This window comes from Pagrus pagrus, assembly GCF_965226575.1.
Source record: "Pagrus pagrus genome assembly, chromosome: 6".
NCBI classification, from domain to species: domain Eukaryota; kingdom Metazoa; phylum Chordata; class Actinopteri; order Spariformes; family Sparidae; genus Pagrus; species Pagrus pagrus.
The window spans coordinates 10,428,094-10,450,361 of record NC_140190.1 but is presented as its reverse complement, the minus strand read 5'-3'; the positions used below and the strand labels follow the sequence as shown (position 1 = coordinate 10,450,361).

Sequence of the window (22,268 nt, the reverse complement as noted above, 5' to 3'; positions counted from 1 at the left end):
ACGGACAAACCAAACACACTGCATTTCCTAAAGAACAGGAAATAAACAACGCACATTTTTTCTCTTAGAAGTGGGTTGTCGGTTTTATTCTCATGACTTCCCTCTGCTTAAACAGCCTGGGTTAGAACTTTTTAAAGAAAAAAGAAACAAACAGCAAATGAATTGGCCCGTTGGACTGCCAACAACATGGTCAAAAGGGCAGGAATGAGCTTGTTATTATTGATATGATATATTGTATATTGGGCCAATAAATAATATCTGATAAAAAATGATAGCTGATAAATAGAGACAATAATACAGAGCCAAATTCCTTTCATTGACTTAGCAAGCATCTACAGACTCCGATACAGTAGTTGGCAGTACGCACCTTTAAAGTTGGTGTACGATACGCAAATTAACAAAGAAAAGAAGAACAACACGTTTTACTACAACATTTCTCATCAGAGCTGTTGAATATTAAATCATCCATCTTCCTTCACTACATCTTAGCATTTCTTGCTCCCAGGCGTGCTTCAACCAGCTTAGGAACTTCTTTTTAAGGTACAAATATGTGAAATTAGCTGTTACATTAACGGTATGACCATGAGAGTCAGGTTATTATGGTATGATGCATCGCTGAGTGTTAAAGGGACACATTCAGCGCAGTCTGTCCTACACGCTGGACCTTTAAAACATTCCAATGCCAATGATAAGAGATTAGGGTGTAGACGTGTGGGCGTAGATTACTGTCAGTGGATCAACTCTTTGCATCAGAGACAGCACGGATGAGAGTTTGGGGTATTTGGTGTCAAACTTTGTAAAACGCTGCCCTTGTTGGCTATAAAAACAAACTTTATTGGGAGTTTGACGTGTTGGTAGCTGTCAGTAATGATTACCGTCTCTCCCCGCCGATGCTGAAAGTTCAACTGACACGCTTGTTGTGCTGATGCTTTCGAGCAGACTCCCCTGTGACTCCAGTTACCTCAGACCTGTTTGTTTTTGTTGAATTTAAGTGTGAGAGCGAACAAAATTACAGGAATGTATCCTGAACCTGCTCTGTGTTTTTCACACTCTGTCATTAACGGCAGGCTTCGTCTCAGACAAGTACTGGAGATATGAAAGGGTCGAAGTGGGTCTCTGCTCAGTTAATCAACAGTGCTGCTTAACAAAGTTGTCTCTGGCAGAATTAAGGTTATATATTGGTCTAATAAAACTACAATTAATAAAAAAAATGCACTTGTAGTTGCACAGTTTTTAAGTGCTTTCATGCTCAGCAGAGGCATATTTACTCTGGGGAATTAAGACAAACCACTCACCAGCTATCATTTACAGTTTCTTTATTCTACAAAAAGCCAGTGGGCTTATGCCGAGTTGCTCTTAAGTTTCAAAAATCACTATCACTCCTACCCATTCTTTTTTAGCTGCCCTCTCTCCTGCTCATCAGCTCTACTTTATCTCCCAAGAATTAATGAGGTTTCTTCGCTTACTTTTAGTTCAGTTTTTCTGTGATGCTCACAGGGCTTTTTTTATCACACACTTACTTTCTTCGAACTGAATAAATCAATACGACAGCAGCTTCTCTCTGCCGGGGTGAAAGATTCAACACTGAGGACAGATACAGAAAAAACACAGCAGGAGTTGGCAACATAGAGGCAATCAGACCATGTATGGGCCAAGTATGGACAATGATCCAGAACTGGTGGCCCAGTGCAACTGGTATCATTGAAATCTGTATTTTATTCAGGTTATTAGTTTGTTGTTTATTTTTAAAAGCCTTTGAAAAGCTGAATAATAATAGTTTAGTTAATAGTTATTCTCAGATTTCAACCATTAATTGTGCAACATGTAAGAATTTTAGTTTAAAACGACTATCAACACAGTGTGAAGAAAGAACAGTTTTGGCACTATGTCAAATATGTCTGTGTGTAGTGTTGCAGAGATATCTAGTGAAGTTAGCATGTTAACCAGCTAGCCCTGGGCCTGAAGATCTTTCTCCCAGCGGTCCGATGCTCCTGTGCTAGCAGTGTAAACAAGACTCCTCCACTACGCCACTAGCTGCACAGCTAACTGAGCACACAATCATGGATGTAAAGAACAGTTAGCAGCAGTTAGCAGTTGTTCCGGTGATAAGCTGTACCCTAATGTTTGGTGTATGAATTTAAAAGGTGGCCAGTTTTTACATGTTGCACCTTTAAAGGACAAGTTCTCCCAAAACTGAAAATTCAGTCATTATTTACTCACTCTCATACTGATGGAAAATCAGATGAATTTTTGTAGGGTGTAGTTATTTAAGATCCTGATTAAAGTGGGTGCACAAGCTTGACCATTTGTCAAAAACTTATTTTTAAATCAATTTGGATCTCGTGGCTTCCATTAACTTTCAATATGCTGGACAAGCTGCATGGAGCTATTGTATGTGGGTTTTTTGTTGTTCTCATCAGCATGAAGCTGAGTAGATAATGACTGAATTTTCATTGTTGGGTGAACTTATCCTTTAAAATATCTAAATACAGACAGACACGATTGGGAATAAGAATATTTATTGAAATGTTGCAATATTTAAAGGTTACATATCCGTTTTATCACTTATCAAATAACAGAGAAAAATCAAAATACTCGATTTGGCAGTTGGCCATGAAGGACACTTTCGTAACAGAAAAATCAAAAAGAAATAGTCAAACCATGAGGCAGGCACCTTTCACTTCCAGTCGATGCTCACACTTCTTACAGGCTTTGACTGCTTCATTGAGCCAAAATAAAAGTGGATCAACTGTTATGTTACCTGCATAAAAATCCACATTCATTGGGTTTAATTAATTCTTTAACAGGGTTCATTTGAACGACAGTAGATTAGTCCACACATTGGAGTATCAGACTGCATTAAAACAGCCTGTAAAAACATTTACATGCATGATTTTACTCTACTGCTGATCAATTAGAGTATTTTATTCTGTCAGCCAGTTCAGTTGTTTGTATCTGTTTGTATTGGTTACATGAGGTCAGTTCATTTGAAATATGAGACTCATGTTCACTCCCGTGATAGGCTGCATGCAAGCACACTGCAGTCACTGGACACAGAAATTCAGTCTATCTGGGGGAAAGTGAAAGTGACTGAACATTGACAACAGCTGATAAGGTGCTTTCACGACAGGGCGCTGACCACTAAAAGCAAACAGTGCAGCTTTGGAACGACAGAAACTGAGAAATACTGAGAGTACAAAACATCTACTTTGGGTGTGGCCTTTTTTTCCCCAGTATGAAAATAATGGAAAGAGCCAAGTGTTTTGGCACATCGGTGCTCAGTGAGAAAACACAGAGGATTACGCACCAACAACTTTTTGCAATGTTTCCACATGTTGTTTCACCGAAGCGTAGGTCTAGTCTGACAAAAAACAAGCAGCACTTGTTAAGGCAAAAGCCAGGCAACATGCGAAATCTGCACGCAATATGAAGGTGCATTTCAAGAAATCACAGCCAAAGCAGGCAAGCGTGAAGAAATATAAAGCACGACGTATCAAAAATAAACTGAACCTCTGCCAGAATACACGTAATACACAGGTTTCATAAAATCGTGCTGTTTGAAGACTCTCTCTTGTTGCAAAAGAAAAAAAAACCTGTTCATCAGCATACCATGATTTCTAGCATGCAAAGTTTGGCAATACATAAAACAATGCTATCATAAAAGGTCCATAAGGCACACGTCCCTCACATACTGTCATCCTGAAACAGTTCATACTCTTTTTTTTAAGCTTCCAATTGCAGATTTGCAATAACAAATTTCTTTCGAGCATAAAATTGTGTTTCTCTCTCACTCATTTTAATAAACTAGATGTAAACAAAGTTGAAATGGAATGGTACATTTTGAAGATAACCCTACACTACAAAGGTAGGGCTTTAATGAGCTTCAGTGACAAAACTCTGTGATAAAACTTCTTACAGCAATTCTGTCCTCTCATTCAAAAAAATATGTATATGCATTTTGTCATGTAAGGGTGAAATGATATGGCGCTGTGAGGCGCTTTCTTGTGCACCTCAGGAAAAAGGCCAGCTATCTGTCTCCATCTAGAGGCGACTCTCAGCTATCACCATTGACTGTTGTCAGGGTAGCTCGGCACTGCGGTAGGGTACTGAGGCAAGCTCGGCCCCTGGGCCGTCTGAGCAACAACGTTGAACCCTGCTTCCCTCACTGGTGCACTCTTCCACATCCCGCTGCTCCACTCCTCCTGAGCGCGCGTCAAACTACCGCCACCGCCACGGTACAGTCTGTGCACCTGCCATGTAAGAAGAAAGGGGGAAAAGATGAGTTCATAATGTGTTTTTGTCTGTTTTGAAGTGTCTGTGGGATGATATACATGAGAGACTAAAACTACATGCAAGTGTTTGTGTTTTTAGTGTATGTGTTCACTCACCTTAATGAGAACCAGTGCCATTAAAAAAGTCACCAGAGTGAAGAGCAGAGATGTGATAAGCATCACTATAGCGGAGCCCACATTATAGCTGAAAAACATCACTGTCGCAATCCAGCCGCTTTGAGGTGTTGGTGAGAGTGAGATGGAGTAGTCCGGGTTAGTCAGTTGTACAGTCATCAAATTAGCAAAGTGGATTTAAAACAAATCTACAAAGTTACTAATGAGCCATTAAGCAGTGAGGAAACAGATGCAGTGACAAACAGCATAATGATGATCAGTGTGAAAGTTACTTTACACGACACATTGCATTATGGGTAACCATGTTATTATCACAAGTAGATGTTCAGTTACTAGACATAAATATCACTCAGTTTTTGGAGAATTGTTTGCGTTAAAAAATGGATAACCAAAAAAGAAAGAAATACTTTTAAACTAGCACTATGCTGCTGCACACGACTCAAGTTGCCATTTCTGATCTCTGATCATTTTTTGCAAAAAACATTATGGTGTCACAGTGAAGATGACCTTTGACACTTTGGATATAAAGACATGTTAGACATTTGTGTAAAATTTTGTTATAATTATCAATAATTGTTCAGTTATAACCAATCTGTGAGTAGCACTGTGAAATGTGCTGAGCATTTGCTTAAAATCCATAGAAGTTAGAAACCTCAGTGTTCAGAGTTGAACTCCTGTGTCTTTCTACAACTCAAATGTACCTTCTTTCTGACTAACTTGAAAAAATGCAATACTTGGGCTCGGAAGCAGCATCCATTCTCCCTCCGTAGTCACTCAATGTCCTGCCCACAACACTATACGACTGGTTACATGTCACATTTAATAACCTATCAACACTGAATACTCTGAATCTGAAGTTATTAAATAAATGTAGTGGAGTGAAAGTATAAAGAAGCAGAAAAAAATGAAGCAAAGTACTGAAGTAAAGTACCTCAAAACTGTACTTACAATTCATCACTGGTTATTCTAAATTTTGCCATTAAGATTTTTACTGCAAATGTAAATCTGTTCCAAATATCGGTTTTTGGTCTCCTCAATTGCTAATAATTGATATCGGCCCTGAAAAATCATACTGGTCGATCCCTAATCTGAAATACTATTCATTCCCTATTTAAATTTAACATTAAGAGGCTGATGTTTCTGCAAACCAGCCACACCGACGCCACGCCAGAAAATCAGAAACAGGCTTCAACTGTCAGTAAATAAAAATGTAAAAAGCTGCAACTTAATTCTGTGAACAACCTCATCACGTGTTAGCTTAATGGTTACATTCTAGTGTTAAATCTATTTTAGCATCATAATTTGAACAGGCACTTGAAAATGTGAGTGCCTGATGGAAAGCACATTTTCCATCTGCTTTGATCATTTGACATGAGCCCTAATGACCTCACACACTCTCTCTGGTAGAAAACTGGCAGGAAACATGCGTACAGTCTTCAAAGCTGGTTTGGTTCAACTCACCATGTTCCCCAGCCAGAAATGCCTATAGTCTGGATGAGTGCCAAGACACACTGGAGGAAGAAGATGAAGAAGAAGGCCATGAAGTTGAATGAGCTATCAGCCCTGAGAACAAAGGATGATACAAGACAAAAACAAATAAGCCAAGAGTTGCTCTATTTTTGTTGTCATGTTGCTTCCTCCTACTAGTCAACACACAATCAGTCTTTTTAATACCACATAGAAGTTCACACTTGTTTTGTAATCATACTCTCCAAATTATGAAAGTACAATGAAAAAAAAAATAGGGATGATATGGCCACATTTTTTACAGTACTTCCCAGCATTATATAATATAAATTTCTAATGATATTATTGAACAAATTAACTCAGCCTGGACCCTGCTGGCTGAAATGGATGAATAGATAAACCGATGAAAAGCAATGAATTCATTTCAGATTTTTTTGCATGCCCATTATTAGGTGATGATGTTTGAGCTAAAGCCTTCTGTGTTAACAAGCCGATGTGTAAACAATCGCACTTTTATTTTCTGGGCGTGTGACGCTTCCCGACAGTCGGATACAATAATTCCTCTGGAATGCTCCCCCTCAGGGTCTGTGCCAGGCCACATCTGTGGCTTTGTGTAGGTCGCAACTGAAAATTCACTCGTTTACATCAGCGTTTCCTGCTGCTTTGTGATATGTGTACTTTGGATGGATTCTTTATTTGTCATTGCTGTTGTAGCTGTTGTACTTTGTTATCATTATTGTTATGACTTTTCTTTCCATCATTATATTTTCTTTTGTTTTCTATCCTATTTGGATTTATATAGTGTCCTACAATTAACGATATTTATCCATGCAGTGAATTCTTAAAAGTACCGTTTCATTTTGATAGTAATGAATGTACAGTACATTTTGTCAAATAGATGAAGCACAATCTTTCTTACACTTGTAATACTGGTAAACTTTTGTGGGACATGAGTGGTTAGTAACAAAGAATATGATACCTGTTTTTGAATAGTATATTGTACAGTTTTGTGTTTTTATGCAAAACAAAGAGATTGAATTTATGTGTAATAATATAATTTTTCACAGCTCAAGTGCCTTGAGGTTTTTTCTGAATTACTTACATTATATACTGATTAAGCCCCTGTATATTACAGTTTAGTTTTTATCTGTTTGCTTTTATTTTTTCTCATTGTTAAAATATGTTACTTGGAAATAGTAAGAGGTGTGTTCAACAATGATAACGCTTGTTATTTGAAAATACTAAATAAAGAAAAAACACACACACCCCGTTATATCTGTTAAAAGTGCCCTTTGGGTGACTTGAAAGATGTTTATGTTATTATTATCGGAACATTTTATAACTAACATTACTACTTAAGGCAAAAATGTAATAAAATATTTAAAATGTTCTTTTTAATAGCTTGTAATGATTATTTTAACCATTCAAGACCTGCACATACTCTTATGATGTCCAAAAGAAATACCTAAGTTGGCATGAAATGTTGCGGTTTGCTGGTTAATATATCACTGAAGAATTATCTGACAGAAACACATCCTCCGGAAGTTACAGATCAATGATTGATAATCTGAAGCAACCAAAACTCTTTGAGTATTTCTAATGACACATCTATTGAGCTAAAAAAGATCTCATAACAGTCATTGAAACTTAAATATTTTCTCAGGTGGTCTCTGAACCCACACAGTGACCTACATCAACTCTCACGGCTATAAGGTGCTTCTCCCACTTATCATGGATTACTCTGAGTAAATTCAATGTCAATGCGCACGTCTACTCTGATGTAAACGAAAGACAGACAACCACACGCCCCACATAGGTTTCCTGTGTACAGCTGAAGTGATACCTTTTGACTGCTGAAAAGGAAAAAGATGATTTGTAAGCTGCATCTCTTTCCACAGATTGTGGTCAACATCTGAATACCCAGAGGAGTTGGTTCTGTCATACACAAATCTGTTTTCATTGATTTTTATATAAATCTTATTGGGTACATTCAGTTTTTGAACTGTCTTTTATCAGGTATGTAACATTTTCTTAAGGTAACCACGATATGCACAATTTTATCCAATTCAGACACAGAAATTCTTGTACACACTATTATAACAACCAAAATTGACAATTGCAATGCACGTTTCTGTTGATCTCCCTGTCTGTATCAGCAACAAGAGCTATTCATTTGGTGGAAAACAGATTCAAGAGCCCCGACAAGATCCAAGAGGTCTGATCAGAAAACAGCTCTGGCTACCAAAACAAGTGAGGGCTGATTTCCAAATCCACCCGATACTTTACAATCATTTAAATGTATTAGCTACTTCTACACATCTCCTGTCTCATTACTGTGTACAATCCATCACGTTCTCGTGACACTGGTTATTTAATAGTTTGGCGATTGAAGTCTTTGCTCATCAAGCTTCCTTTTTTGAACTAAAGGCTTTTTCTCTGTTCTGTACCCCCTCCTATTTACACTTTTAAAAACATTTCCACTGATAATGCTGTCGTTTTATCAGCGGTTGTACTGTTTATTCAGGATTCTGCCTCTTTGCACGTGTTAATTTTTACATGGGTAAAAGTGCCATACTTGGTGATGTGCACTTCATATAAACTGAAGTTCAGACATGATTCTGGTGGATGAGTGACTAACCTGAAGGCTTTGTAGAGTGGTCTGAACCAGCAGGTGTAACTGCAAGGGCTGAAGAGGATGAGCCAGAGTAGCGAGAAGCCAAAGTTGGTGGCGCTTCCGCCCCCAGCCCACCAAGCAATGCATGATATCACATTTAAACAAAGCGTGCCTGAATACACTGCAGAGGAGAGAAGACAGTGGAGAGAAAAGATATGACAGAAAGCATAGGGATAGATTTTTATTTATTTTTTTCAGTTACGAGCACAGGAAAGGATGCGTCACCTTTTTCCACACACAACACAACACAACACAACACAACACAACACAAAGTTAGAAAAAACTCACACATCCAAAGCGTGTAGGCTCTGCGCACCAACTGCTGGTGGGGTGCTGGAATTTCCTCTTCTATGTTCTGGTAGAAGCATGGCTTTATTCTCAGGAACTGAGGCAGTGGAGGAAAGTTATTCGACCGGTCTGAAACAGGAAGGAAAGTGTCACCAATAATATATCAGTCTTACTATTTTAGATTACTATTCTTACATGTTTGCAACATGCCTGAATACATGGCACAGGAGACATGAATGAGGAACAGTAGAGTGTTTAGTGGCACTTTTCAGATATAGATAGATAGATAAATATGTAGATAGATAGATAGACAGATATGTAGATAGATAGATAGATAGATAGATAGATAGATAGATAGGCTGTTTTAAGAAACAAACCTGCCATTTTGAAATCCCACTTCTTTCCTGGATAATAGGAATATACAGAGAAGTAAATAAACACAATTACACTCACAAATACATACAATTTGATGCAGGAAACCTTGAACCAATTTGTATATGCCTTCTTATTACTTATAGTTACTCCTCATTACTTGTTTTTCACGACTTAATAGCATTGCTAACACTGCACACAATTTACATGCTAATGTTCACCTTTAACCAGTTACAAGTGAAAGTTAAAACGGTCGCTCTCGCGCCTCCATTAACGTTATTCCAACTTTAGTCACACTGTTCCGTCAACTAATTCTAACAGAAAAACATTCAATCGTCCGGTTTTCCTTTAAACTATTCCTACACGAAGTTATACTGTAGTTCTCGTGTGTGGTATTATACAGTAAACAGCTAACTGTAAAAGCATGTTAGGCAGCAATAGAGGCAGAGGTGAGCGTAGTCTCTTTATCTAACGTTACCGCTTCATTGTCTACCCAGGTGGCAGTTGACAAAGAATATTAAACCGTTTGCAGCTAACAAGTCAACGTAAAGCGGAATATAGCTCAGTAAAGATAAGCCAACATTACCGAGATAGCGTTGATCTCCTTACGTTTCCGTCGACAACTGCAGGAAACATCCAGGATGCGCTTTTTCGATCCTATCCAAGGACACTGCGACTGCGCTGCACCGTAGCACGTGTAGTTCCCAACCGTCTATGATCAAGTCGCTCGGGGGCCTCAAGAACTACAAGTCCCAGGATTCACGTGAGCGGTAAACGGGAAACGCGTGACTCCCAACATGACACCGCTCCGTGTGCATCCCACCCAATGCAATTACAGTCCCCCGATCTGTAAACAGTTTAGGACATGGCCTTATCGTTCTGGGGCAGACGAGCGGAACAACTGTTAAACGTTAATTATCAACATTTAGGTGTTTTTCACTCGTACCGACAAAACTGTGGATGGTAGCGTCGAGTGACAAACTGTGTTTTAGTCTTTCAAAATATGTAAATCAGTATTTGAATGGATACTTTGTAAATGCCCAAAGTAAAAGGTTCATTTATTTATCAGTTCTACAACACGTGGTCATATAACGTGTCTAATTTGCCTAATTCACAATAAGTTAAAAGCCACCAGCACCAGCCACATCAGACCTTACTCTGACTCCTTTCATTTCACAACTAGTAACCCACAACATGGCAACCCTGACTTCGTAAAGTCAGACTCTGCGGCCAATCACAGAGCCCAAAACATCAGCCAGAAGGCGTGACCTGTACAGCTGGCAAATCTCGGTTTAACGCACGGGGTGTCCCGGACGTGTTGGGTAGTATTTAATGTTAAAATAAAGATTAACAGCTTCAGACCGTGGAATGACATGACTTCACATAATGTCGTCTTAATAAACAACAATTTAAGCATCGTATAAAATATTTAGCGCGAGAAACAAACGCTCCACTACACAAAGCACCGAGTAAACGCGCAACGCCGTTCCACAAAACAAACGCCTCCACCGGCGAGCACTAACCTGGCTTTGACCAATCAGCGACGGTTATTGATGCAAGTGACACACTCCCGCCAATTCCGACTGAGGAGCGCGAGGCAGGCAGCGGGGCAGACCGAAGGTGTGTGCGGGAGATGCGGAAAGAGAGTGCGCTATGTTTTATGTAAAATAAATCAGAAATACATGTCGTTTAATTAGCAGCGTACTACTTGGTTCGTTACCAGTAGCGTTCTTGGAAGTTCACGTAACCTGTGCCGTTGTTTTGACGGAGAATATCGCTACCGAGAGGAGCCCCGGGTTAGTGGTTGGGATGTTGGCGGCGGAAAACCCATCTATGGACGGACATTTGGCAGCAGCGACTCCCCGCAGAAGAGGTAATGCAAATCCGTGTACGACAAACCTCCAAATGGTTACCAACTTGCCAAAAATGTCCACTATTATAATACGGACGCAGTGTCTTTTCGTGTGTACAATTTAGCGTCAACTAAACGGTGACAAACTAAAGATAAAAGTGTCCGTTCATTAATGTGAAGTTTAAGTTAGCCAACGTTAACGCCACCAACCTCGTTTACCACAAAGACATCAGTTAACGTTAACTCGCTATTGTCACTGTTATGAAGCAAACATAAACTGATGTTAAGGTGACTATCTGCCGCTAACTCCAACAGTAAGCTAACTGTACAGCTAACTTGCTGCCCGGCTTTGCTAATATTATCATGTTACCTAACGCTTATTCTGTAGCTTCGACGTCAGATGAGGGACAATAACGTTGTGTTGAAGTTGAGTTCGGCCCCAAATTATCAGTGTTTTCCATCCAGGAGACGTAAACTCAAGTTATCAGTGAAGTCTTTAGCTTGTTATCCTAGTGGCAAACTTGCCATTGCTTTGCTAGGACATCGCTCTACCCAGGGTGCTAAGCAAAGTAGCTAATTTTGTTAGGTTAGCAGAGAAGCTAGCTGTGTTAGCATCTGTGTAGTAGTTCACGTTAGCGCCTCACATGAAAGCTGTTTTCATTGGTGAAACTCGAGAGCTGCTCTGTTGTCTTCGCTCTTTCAAACAGTGTCTCGAGGCTGCAGTGGCGTAAATGAAACAATGTCCCGTAGCCTATTCGGCGAAGTTTTCAGTATTGTGATAGTCTATGCGGTCTTTGCCTGACAGCCCTACAGGGTGCCTGTCCTGCGGACTGGATCGGGCCTGCTGCACCGATTAATACACCGGTTGGCGGGAGCGCTAACCAAATACAACCATTACATCCATTGTAACACTGTAACGTTAGCACACCGACGTTGCAAACTAATGTGACAGTCAATGTAGCACCTTTCCGACAAAATACTACTACTGACGTTTTTGCTATACGATAAAACTTACTTTAACGTAAATACAGTCTTTAGGAACCGAAGACTCACAGTATATGATCTGCACTGGCATGCGGGTATTATAGTGGTAAACAAGTTTTAACAATAAAAAGTTGCTGAGTGGAGTGGTTAATGTAGATGTGTGTTATTTCAATTAAACTCATTCAAATGAGTTGTGTTTTGGAGGCTGTATTTGCTGTCACAGTGGCTGTCATTTTGAGCTAGCTTTGTGTCTTCAGCTGCTATTAAAAGATTTAAAACAGCCATCAGATCCACAGTTATAAAAAACTTCTCCTTGATTGATATTCAGTGTAGAGCTGCAATGATTAATTAATAAGTTGTCATCTACTATACTTTGATAATAGGTTTAAGTAGTTTTGAAAGAAAAATGTAAAAAAATAAATAAAAAAAAAATCTCATATTACAGCTCCTTAAATGTGAACCCATTCAGGTTTCTTTACTCCTCCAAGACAGTAAACTGAATACTTTTCAATTGTGGACAACATGTCACCTTAGGTTTGGTTTGAGAAACACTGTTTTTCAGACAGTTTATTGACCAAGCAACTAATCGATTAATTGAGAAAATAATCAAGAGGTTTATTGACAATGAAGATAATTGTCAGTTGCAGCCCTACTTGAGTGCCAGTTCATTGTCCAGATTTCAATATTTAGTAGAGACAATTTAGGGTGAAGTGTTATTTTTCTGATGTACCTATGTTTTTGTCCTTTTCAGGCATGGATTGTAAGTCAAGTAACAATGCCAACAAGAAACTTATCCAAGGTAAATACAATGTTTATTTTTGTTACTTTTTTGACACTGTTTAAAGATTTAAAGACATTATCAAATGCCATTGATGATGACCTAGCATGGAAGGTCAATAATTTTATTATCATCCATGTCCTACTTTACTGCACATTCATAATGCCTGATGATAATTTGTTACTCATTTCATATATTGCTTCCTTTCTATTAATTATTCTCCACAGGAATTATATGTACATAGTAGCCCCACCTCAAATTACAGAACTACTAATCCCACTAATAAACAAAATCTTACAAAAAATACACAAAAAAGGTAAAAATTTAGTCATACAGAGGTAGTTGCCCTCTGCAGAAACATGACCCGAATTTGTTAAGGCCCTTTAATCTGTGTTTGCACTGACATAACTTTGTATGTAGTCTATCAGTCAACATATTAATGAACTTTTACAAATATTTATCCAGCCTTAACATTGAACCTTACAGAATTTGAGACTGCATTTGGATAAACAACTCTGTGGTAGCCGAATCATCTGTACTACATAATGCAGTCCAATACAACCCAACACCCATTATGATGACACTGTTATTCATTTATTTATTTGTTTTAATTCTGCCTGCAGCTCGTCTCCCATTCAAGCGCCTAAACCCTGAACCTAAAGAGAACCAGCCACCTAAACGCCCTTGTGCACATGCCTGCCCTGAACCAGAAGTCCCAGACGGGGAGAACGAAAATGAGTCGTCTCCAGTCCTTGTGCACAGTGGCCCACCCTTGGTTAATGGTCGTGGGCCCCTTGATGGCTTCCTGAGTCGCAGGCGCCCTGCATCCTCAAATGAGAAGGCGGTAATAGATCTTACCTCGGACAACAGTTCATCTCCCGTAAAGCGCCTTGTTCCACCTGCTGCTGCCTCTCCCTGCCTCCCAACAAAAGACAAGCATAAGGGCAAAGACAAAACTGCCTCTTCTGGGAAATCCAGCGATGGGGATCACACTCCTGAAATACACAATTTAGACTGCACAGTAGTCGACGAAGATGAGGCCGAAGTGGAGGAGGAAAAAGATTTGAATCAGACAGCATCTATCTCTGAGCTCGACACAACACAGGATTCTGAAAGTGAGCCAGAGGAGCAGAATGAGTCGGGAAACGTTTCCAGTTTGGGAGACAGGTCCGTGCTGTCATCTCCATCAGTCAGCTCCTCATGTGAAAGCTCACCAGAGAAGACTGATGACCCTACACCCACTACTACACCATCAGTATGTACATCGCCATCACTTGCTTTTTATTTAATCCCACTTAGTAAAGTGTCATATCACACAATATTAGTTGATCAGTATTTGTATTTTGTTTGGTAATGTATCTGTGTACATCACACAAAACAAATTTATTGTTAATAAGTACAGTGTGGTCAGACACATCACATGTGACAGGCACAGCCGCTTCAAAAACGCCTGTGAAAAGGGTTTCGGACTAAATGTTGCAGTGTGCCCTTTGAGTAGGGCTGTGTACAAAAACAAATGTAATTAATTGATTAAGAGTTGCAACACTGCACCTTGTGCTGAACACTTGAGAAATGTTCAACTTTTTAAAAACTTCTAGAAAAACATGACACAAGAGAGCAGCGCAAGCTAGGAAAACCATAATTTGCTGGCCATGCGTTTCTGGTGAAGTGTCTTGGTGTGATCGTCTGCTTAGTGGTTCATTGATTACAGAGGTTTTGGTTAGCATTGGCTCATTCATCACTCAATCATTAATATAACTTGTAACATGTTAACTTGAGAATTTCCAGAGCTTTACTCATAAAAAAGATAATTAATTGATCAATAGGTAACATTCTAGATTCTAGGATTTTTCCACTGCTCTTATCACATTAGACTTTACTGACAAAATCAAATATCTTGTAATTAGGATAAATACGTTGATCAAAAATGTGACCGCCCTTTGAGAACATTTATGTATGAAGGAAATCAAGAATCCAGTTCAAAATATAGCACACTATCCGTGTCATTGCAATGATTTGTCCAGCTATAAATCATGCAAATGAAACATTGACTAGGATGGATGTCATTGTGTCAAAAACATTCAGACAATGACTATTGTTTTTACCCCTGTCCTCATAGGAGCCAAAGACCACCCCCAAGATACCAGCAGATCAGAAAAAGATCAAGAGGCGCTCATTGAAGGTGAGACTTTTGAAGGCTATACTGTGAGCATGGTTTAAACTATGTTTCAAATTCCCTGGTTGTCAGTTTAAAAACATGGCTTCAAACACAGCCTGATCTGTTATGTGTCATAATTTCCATCCATTTTGTCACTTTTTTTAAATTTGACTTAACTTTTGCACTTGTAGAGTTTACAAGAACAGGAGGATAGGCTTCGGCTGCGACAGGAGAAGGAACGCCAGAAAGAAGAAGCCAAAGCTGCAAAGGAGAAAAAGAAAGAAGAGGCTCGTAAGCAAAAGGAGGAGCGAGAAAGGGAAAAACGAGAGAAAAAAGAAAAGGATGAACGAGAGAAACGAGAGAAAAAAGAAAAGGAGGAGAAGGAAAAGGCAGACAGGTTAAAAGCAAAAGAGGAGCAACGGAAATCAAAGCTAGAGTGAGTAAATCAAGGCCCTGTTACTCTAAAGTCAAGACTTATCCTTTTGACATGTTTATAGCTCCGTAAGTCAATTTTGGTTAAAAATATGATATAACACTTTGATATGGGTGTGCTAAATGTTTTGCTGTATTCTTACTTCAGGGCAAAGCTTGAAGAAAAACGGAAGAAAGAAGAAGAGAAGAAGATGAAGGAAGAAGAGAAACGGTTGAAGGAAGAGAAAGAAGTAAGTTTATGAACCAAAGTGTTGGTGTAATTTAGGTACATGCTTCAACATTTCTTGTTCCAGAGTATAGTAATGGACCATTTTACCAATAGTCTGTTGACTGATGTCTGTCTGTTTGCAGCGCCTCAAAGCTGAGAAAGCAGAAATTACACGGTTTCTACAGAAACCTAAGATCCAACAGGCTCCAAAGGTAACTCGATATCTCACTATAACAGAGAAATGTGAAATTGATTTCTCTTAAGGTACTTTTGGTTGTTCAGGTGGATTTTCCCCTCTATAAATTGCACTTTGGTCATAGCTTCAGTGTTAATTGGGGAATTATGTTGTTGCCTAAAAGCTGGAGGTTATTTTAACACCCTTAATGCATAATCTAAATCAGTGTTACGGTTGCAACACTATGATCAACTGTATCCCACCTTTTAACCAAGAGTATCAACTGAATAAACAAGTAGAAATAATGTTACTGCAACATGTTGTGTCCCGATTTCAGACACTTGCAGCTGCGTGTGGGAAGTTTGCTCCATTTGAGATCAAAGAAAACGTGTCTCTGGCACCTCTGTGCCGGGTACAGTGTGACGACTCTGTTCTGGAGGAACTGGATCAGTGTTTGAAGAACCCTGCTGATAATCGGAATGGGTTGAAAGACTGGATCGGGCAAAAACCACGACAGTCGGGACCCACCAATCCCAGACAGACGGACTCACTCAGGTGGGACTGGAAATATTGATTATCCTAACTTGTGTAATTTGCCCCATGTCCATTTACCTTTTTATATTTATTGCTGAAATGAGGATTGGTCTTGGTTTTGATCCATACATCCCAGTAATCAAAAATGATAAACTGTACTGGTTAAAACCAATACATACTAATGAAACATGGGAAATATTGTATATTACTTCGTTGCTGACCTTCCTCAGGACTCAATAAAAAGAAAGGCTGTAATCGCGTCATTTCCTGGAATTAATGCAGGATATCACTGACTGCTCTGTGGCGTTTTCTGTTCATTTTGTTAAAAGCCCACTCGGCTCAAAACATTATGGCCGTGGGGTTCCTCTGTTACATCCACCGCCGTGTGCCATGGTTCATTGATTACCTTAGCAGTTGAAGCCAGAACAAACAATGGTTGTTGGGTTAGAAAACAGCTTTTGAATAGCTGTACACTGTAGTGACCTCTATGCGTGAAAGGGTTAAACAGTCACTTAATGTTACGTATGTGTAACTTCATATACTTGCTTTCCAGTGAGTGTATAACAGTGGAAGGGTCTAAACCAGATGACGTGCCTGATCGGAAACGTTATGGACCCATGAAGCTGCTGCAGTTCCATGAAAACTACCGTCCAGCATACTGGGGAACCTGGAGTAAGAAGAGTTCACACATCTCGCCTCGCTGCCCACTCAGACGAGACAAGGTAAGACGCTTTTGCAAAGGCGTCAACCTCTTCAGCTAATTTGTTACCCCACAAGGGATCCCAGCAGTATGAAGCATTACTTTTTTTTTTCATTTTGGCATATATTTAAATGCAACACAGATGTCTGTCTGTATAAACTGAAAAGTTAGATTACATGATTTTAGCTCTGATTTAATATTTTGACTATCAGGAAGGCAGTGTTTGCATATGCGCCAGACCATTAACTGTGTTCTGTCACCACAGGATGTGTTGGACTATGAGGTGGACAGTGATGAAGAATGGGAGGAAGAGGAACCAGGAGAGTCCTTGTCACACAGTGAAGGGGTGAGTTTTTTGTTTGAGAGTGGAAAAAACATGGACATTGTTTGATTGTAACATCTTCTCTGTTTATTTAGTGTCTACTTCAATGTCTAGTATTATAGTTAAAACGCATGAAAAAGTACCCTGACATCTGCAAATTGAATTCAAGTAGCATTGGTGCCAGACAAAGCATGTATTAAAGATTGATTTCTCGGCTCTCAGGCAGCAGCTGAATACCATTTCTGTCAATACACCATAACAATTGCAGCTTGTAGGGCCTTGAAACTAGCAGAGCAATTGTAAGCAGTGCCCATTTAATAGTTTAACCAAGAGGCAGACATGGATATTTTTAAAAGGAACAATGAGAATAATGAGAATTTGGGTCCTTGAAAAGGTTTCTAAGTTGCTGCTGGCTCTAAAATTCATGCACAGCAACAGTTTTGAGAAAAGCCTGCTTGCACCTGTAACAATAGTGGAACATGGACAACAAAAAAACAAAAAGCCAATTCAATTTTCACTAATGGATTCTCATGTTAAGCTTCTGTCCCTGCGAGCTCAAAATGAAGCAGTCATTTTGAAACATACTTTACAAGCATTCAAAAACAATTAACAATGCCTCTGGCCTTTTTAAAAGCGTGAATATAAAAGTCTTTATAATTGTTTTTAAGACTGAAAAGACGCCTTTTTGAAAGTTATGAAATTATTTGATCAGAATCTGTATCACACAATAAGAACAGAGGTTGAATGAAATAAGTATCTGAATAATCAGAGCATACCATTAAGTATTGTTAGCGCGTCTTCTCTTAATGTATTAAAAGCATGGAAGGAAGGGGGCTTTTATTAGATTTCTGAACTCGAGCCAGCAACAAAACGTCATATTCATCTTGCGTCGTGACAGCAAGGAAAGTAGTACGAACAATGAAATGATGATAATTTTACTTTTAACAAAACCTTGTTGACATTGTTGTTCATTTTCAGGAAGATGAGGAGGAAGGAGGTGAAGACGATGATGATGACGGCTTCTTTGTTCCTCATGGCTACCTTTCAGACGATGAAGGGGCTTTAGAAGAGGAGGTGTGATATTGGATGTTTTTTCATTACATTTTAATTTGTCGCTTTAATCTGACGGACAGCTGTTTTAAAAATACTTTCTAAAGTGTATGCTTCCTGTTGCACCAATATTGACACACGTGATCTTTCAGGAGGGTGGTGATCTGGAGAAGCTGAAACTACGCCAGAAAATGAAAGCGAGGGAGTGGGATGAGCTGATGTCCACCAAGAAGAAGATGAAGGTGCTGGAGCCAGTTGTGAAGGGCTGTGTCTGGGAGGGAGAAGGAACTGGTTTGCAGCTCCTCCAGCCGTTTGCTATGTGTATGGTCGAGCCCTTACCGAAGGCAGACACCAGCCCGAGCCCAGAGGAGCAGTCACAGAGGTGTCGGAGAGAAGCACAGTGTAAGTGTGTGACGTGATTCACTTGGATACATGGATTAAAGTTTGAGAACAGCCTTTTTTTAGCTGAAGATCTGTGTCTTTAAGGTGCCAATAAACTGAGTGGATGACCATTGACTGTATTTTGTGTGTTGGGCAAAAAAAGGGAAAAACCTTAAAGGGGGATAAAAATATGTTTCCTTGGTAGTTGGTATAGTTTGTATTGGGAAGTATTTATAGTATTTAAAAAAACAAAAACAAAAAAAAACACTAACTTTTAAATATTTCTTATGGGTGACCGAATGAATCTGAAAACATCTCTGCTGCTCTGCTTTCCCCACAGTACTCGGTCAGCTTTTGCCTCTGCTGCACGGCAATATCAACAGCAGTAAAGTGATCATCAGTGAGTTTCAGGAGTTTTGTCGTCAGCAGACCTCCTCCTCTTCATCACCTCCTGAACTGTCCAGTCCTCAGGGCACAGTAGAAAATATTCCCACCAGGTAAAACAACAATATTTGGTGATAACAATTTTTGTGTTATCATGTGAGCTAAAAAATGATGGGCATGTTTAAATGTCTTAATAATACTCCTAATTTATTGACTCAAACAAATGTCTTAAACATCTTGTAAAAATTGGAAAACATCTAGTTCATTTCTAAGATTGTAAAATGACTTTTTTCCCCTCATCAGAATACGGGTGAGGCGCCTCATGAAAGACAATGCTGTGTATGAGAAGCGCTCCACCTACAGACGCTGCTGCTGGTACGTGCACACAGAGGTCCTGGCCCGTCATGGCCAGGAGGCTCTTCCCGTGCCCTGCCAGTGGACCTACCTCACCACAGGAGCTCGAGAAGAGTCCCGTGAAGAACCGCAGGCTGCCACAGGCTCTCAGGGAAACTCTCCCACTACACCCCAGACCTCCTCCACCTCATCTTCATCCTCCAATAAAAGGAAGAGCACGGGCAGCATGTCGATCACCAAGTTCATGAAGAGATGTACCGACCCTGAGCAGGTAAAGAAACACAGATTTTCGAATTACCACGCAAACTTCACTGCAACGTTCTAGTTCTTTGTTTACTCAGTTTAGTCGGGGCTTTTGTCGGGGTTTTTTTAATCTCCTAATGAAAATCTGCTTTTCACATGTCGATTGCACCCTATTACTGGCTTAAACGGTCTTAAATCTGTATTTTCCAGACGGAAGCTCTGGAGACAGACGGTTTTCAAGCTGATACTGAGGATGATGACGAGGAAGACTGCGTCATCGTCTCCACAGAGAGTGGTGAGTTACACAGCAGGAAGACCTGTCATTGTCAACTTTTACTCAAGATTTGGACAGTTTAAATTTTGTACTATAATGATTGATAAGATGTATGCCCAAGCACATATTAGTCCAGCTCTGGTGATGTGGCCCACATAATCAGCTTTTATAAGTACAGCTGGATACATACAAAATATAAGTAGATATATTTATTTATTACATGAATATTAGCGCTGGCATCGCTTAATTAGAATAGTAAAGCATTTGGGGAAATGCTTGTTTCCTTTCTTTATGATTCAGTTTGTATTATACTCCTGTGAAGGTGTCTGTGTATATGTACAGGAAAGGGTTTGATGTGTAACTGTAGGTTGCAGAGGAGCCCACCTCCTAAACCTCGATGTGTTGTGCATACTTGCATACATATAGTCAGTACGCAAGCCTTCTATTTTAAGTATCACTTAGTGAAGTAAAACTTTAAAACTTTCACCTGGAGTTGGACTTTAATTCCAGCTTTTCTAAACACACATTATCGAACATGCCCTAGTTTCTCCAGCGCCTGTCAAGTTTGGTTTAGACATGGTTCTCATGTCCTTGTCAAGTACTGAGCTGGAACTGTGAGGCAATAAGCCTAGCCTAGTGTAACGACTAGAAGCAGTAGAAATGGCTAGCCTGGCTCTGTCTAAGTTAAAAACCTGCCTGCCAGCACATCCTGTACAGATGCCACACACAAACTGAATAGTGTATCCATCCATGACATCCTTTTGGCTGTAGTGCTGGTCACGCTAATCGCCTCCTGGCTCCTTAATAATTGGATACAGCTGCAGCTTTCAGGCAGACACTAGTTAAGCAGCCTCAAAACATATGCACTCACTTGCAACACGCTCTACAGAAATGGGTGCCTTAGGTTGTTTTGTTTTTCCCATCATCTAAATGAAACCTCATTTGATATTACTCTGTAGGTCCAACCAGAGCAAACTCGTCCAGTGAGGGAGACTGTCCGATGGAAGTGACCCCCTCCGACACAGCTGCTCTTCCCACAGCCAGCGCTGCTCCTACACTGGCCACCGCCTGAGGACAGGACAGACCGTCTCCTCTAACCAAGCTGCCCCATTTCCCTCAAAGTCCTCCCATCTGGTTCTGAACTCTACTGCGTCCAAGACAGAATCAAGTCTTCAAGCAAGATGAAGCACCACACTCTGGTACCAGCGACTCACAGCAGGTGGCGTCTGCTCAGTATTATGAGTTCCCTCTCACCTAATTATTTTAAAAGGAGTCAGGAGTCTTGCCTGTAAAATGTAGTTGTGCATAAAATCAGAGTGTCTGAATTGATTTTTGAGGACAGGTTTGTTTGTCCAGTGTTCATTTACTATGTGTCTGATTTTTGCATTGAATTTTCAGTCAGGAATGTTTGGCATGGGAAGGTGAAAGTCTCTCTAGCACTGCTTTAGCTACAGCAGATTGGGTTGAACAGAGGGAGGAAGAGCAGAACAGAAATGCCCGATTTTCATGAGAAGCATCCAAGACACAGAGTTCAGCATTATTTACGGTTTTGAAATGTTGAATTCACAACATAGTTGGATTTCCTCTTGTCTAACTGAAATAAGAGCTGGGAAATGAGAGGCCGAAAGTCCGTCTGAACATTTCTCTTTGTATTCAGCAGGGCCATTTATTCTGCGATTTCTAATTCTGACAGCTCACTGGAGTAGTTGCTATACCTGTACTTGTACAGTTAGGTCCAGTTTCACAGTGTTTTATAAATATGTATTTTCTGTATTTTTTCAAGAATACTTGAACAGGATAAATTCATTAAACATGAATGAAAGTACTGCACTTTTATATTCCATTCATTCCTTGCCATTCATATGGGTTCATCTGGTAACATGACGCTTACACCGGCACCACTGTGACAGCTGCTAGTCTTATAAAGAACTGCTGTTTGGGTTGAGATGTGGATGATTAAAAACCTACGAGATGCAGTAGTGCCTGAGGCTTCTCATCTGTTATCTGAGTCTTTACAAAAATACAGTTATCTGTTCAATAACAAGTATTCAACCCTTGAATAACAACTCTCATATATGCACATGTGGGCACTGCAATTTTGACAATTCCTTCTAAGTATTTGGTACGAATTAAATGAAATAACTGCTCAGTGTAAACCCAAGCAAGCATTCATATTCATTAATAACTGAAAACTTTATTCTTTATGTTCAATTGAGTTCTCGCCTGTAGACT

General features: G+C 39.7%; 2 protein-coding genes across 4 annotated transcripts; one reads left to right on the top strand and one right to left on the bottom strand.

Annotated features, from left to right (window-relative positions):
* Window positions 1–2,502: 2,502 nt before the first annotated feature.
* scamp4 (secretory carrier membrane protein 4) lies at window positions 2,503–10,525 on the bottom strand. Of its 2 annotated transcripts, none has more exons than XM_084355217.1 (7): window positions 9,817–10,525; window positions 9,213–9,239; window positions 8,836–8,964; window positions 8,512–8,668; window positions 5,868–5,969; window positions 4,389–4,506; window positions 2,503–4,250 (listed from the first exon to the last, which is right to left on the bottom strand). In XM_084355217.1, exons 2-7 carry the CDS (start codon window positions 9,217–9,219, stop codon window positions 4,062–4,064), a joined length of 702 nt encoding a protein of 233 aa, XP_084211343.1. In that variant the 5' UTR covers window positions 9,220–9,239; window positions 9,817–10,525; the 3' UTR covers window positions 2,503–4,061. The 2 variants fall into 2 exon arrangements, with proteins under 2 accessions (XP_084211343.1, XP_084211342.1); XM_084355216.1 differs by having other exon boundaries at window positions 9,794–10,521.
* chaf1a (chromatin assembly factor 1, subunit A (p150)) lies at window positions 9,501–21,866 on the top strand. 2 transcript variants are annotated; one of them, XM_084355214.1, is made up of 16 exons: window positions 9,501–9,656; window positions 12,795–12,842; window positions 13,445–14,076; window positions 14,941–15,003; window positions 15,171–15,415; window positions 15,560–15,641; window positions 15,763–15,831; window positions 16,132–16,349; window positions 16,882–17,050; window positions 17,294–17,374; window positions 18,329–18,424; window positions 18,553–18,802; window positions 19,122–19,278; window positions 19,469–19,790; window positions 19,973–20,057; window positions 20,996–21,866. In XM_084355214.1, exons 1-16 carry the CDS (start codon window positions 9,632–9,634, stop codon window positions 21,106–21,108), a joined length of 2,655 nt encoding a protein of 884 aa, XP_084211340.1. In that variant the 5' UTR covers window positions 9,501–9,631; the 3' UTR covers window positions 21,109–21,866. The 2 variants fall into 2 exon arrangements, with proteins under 2 accessions (XP_084211340.1, XP_084211339.1); XM_084355213.1 differs by lacking the exon at window positions 9,501–9,656 and adding an exon at window positions 10,652–11,080.
* The last annotated feature ends 402 nt before the right edge of the window (window positions 21,867–22,268 follow it).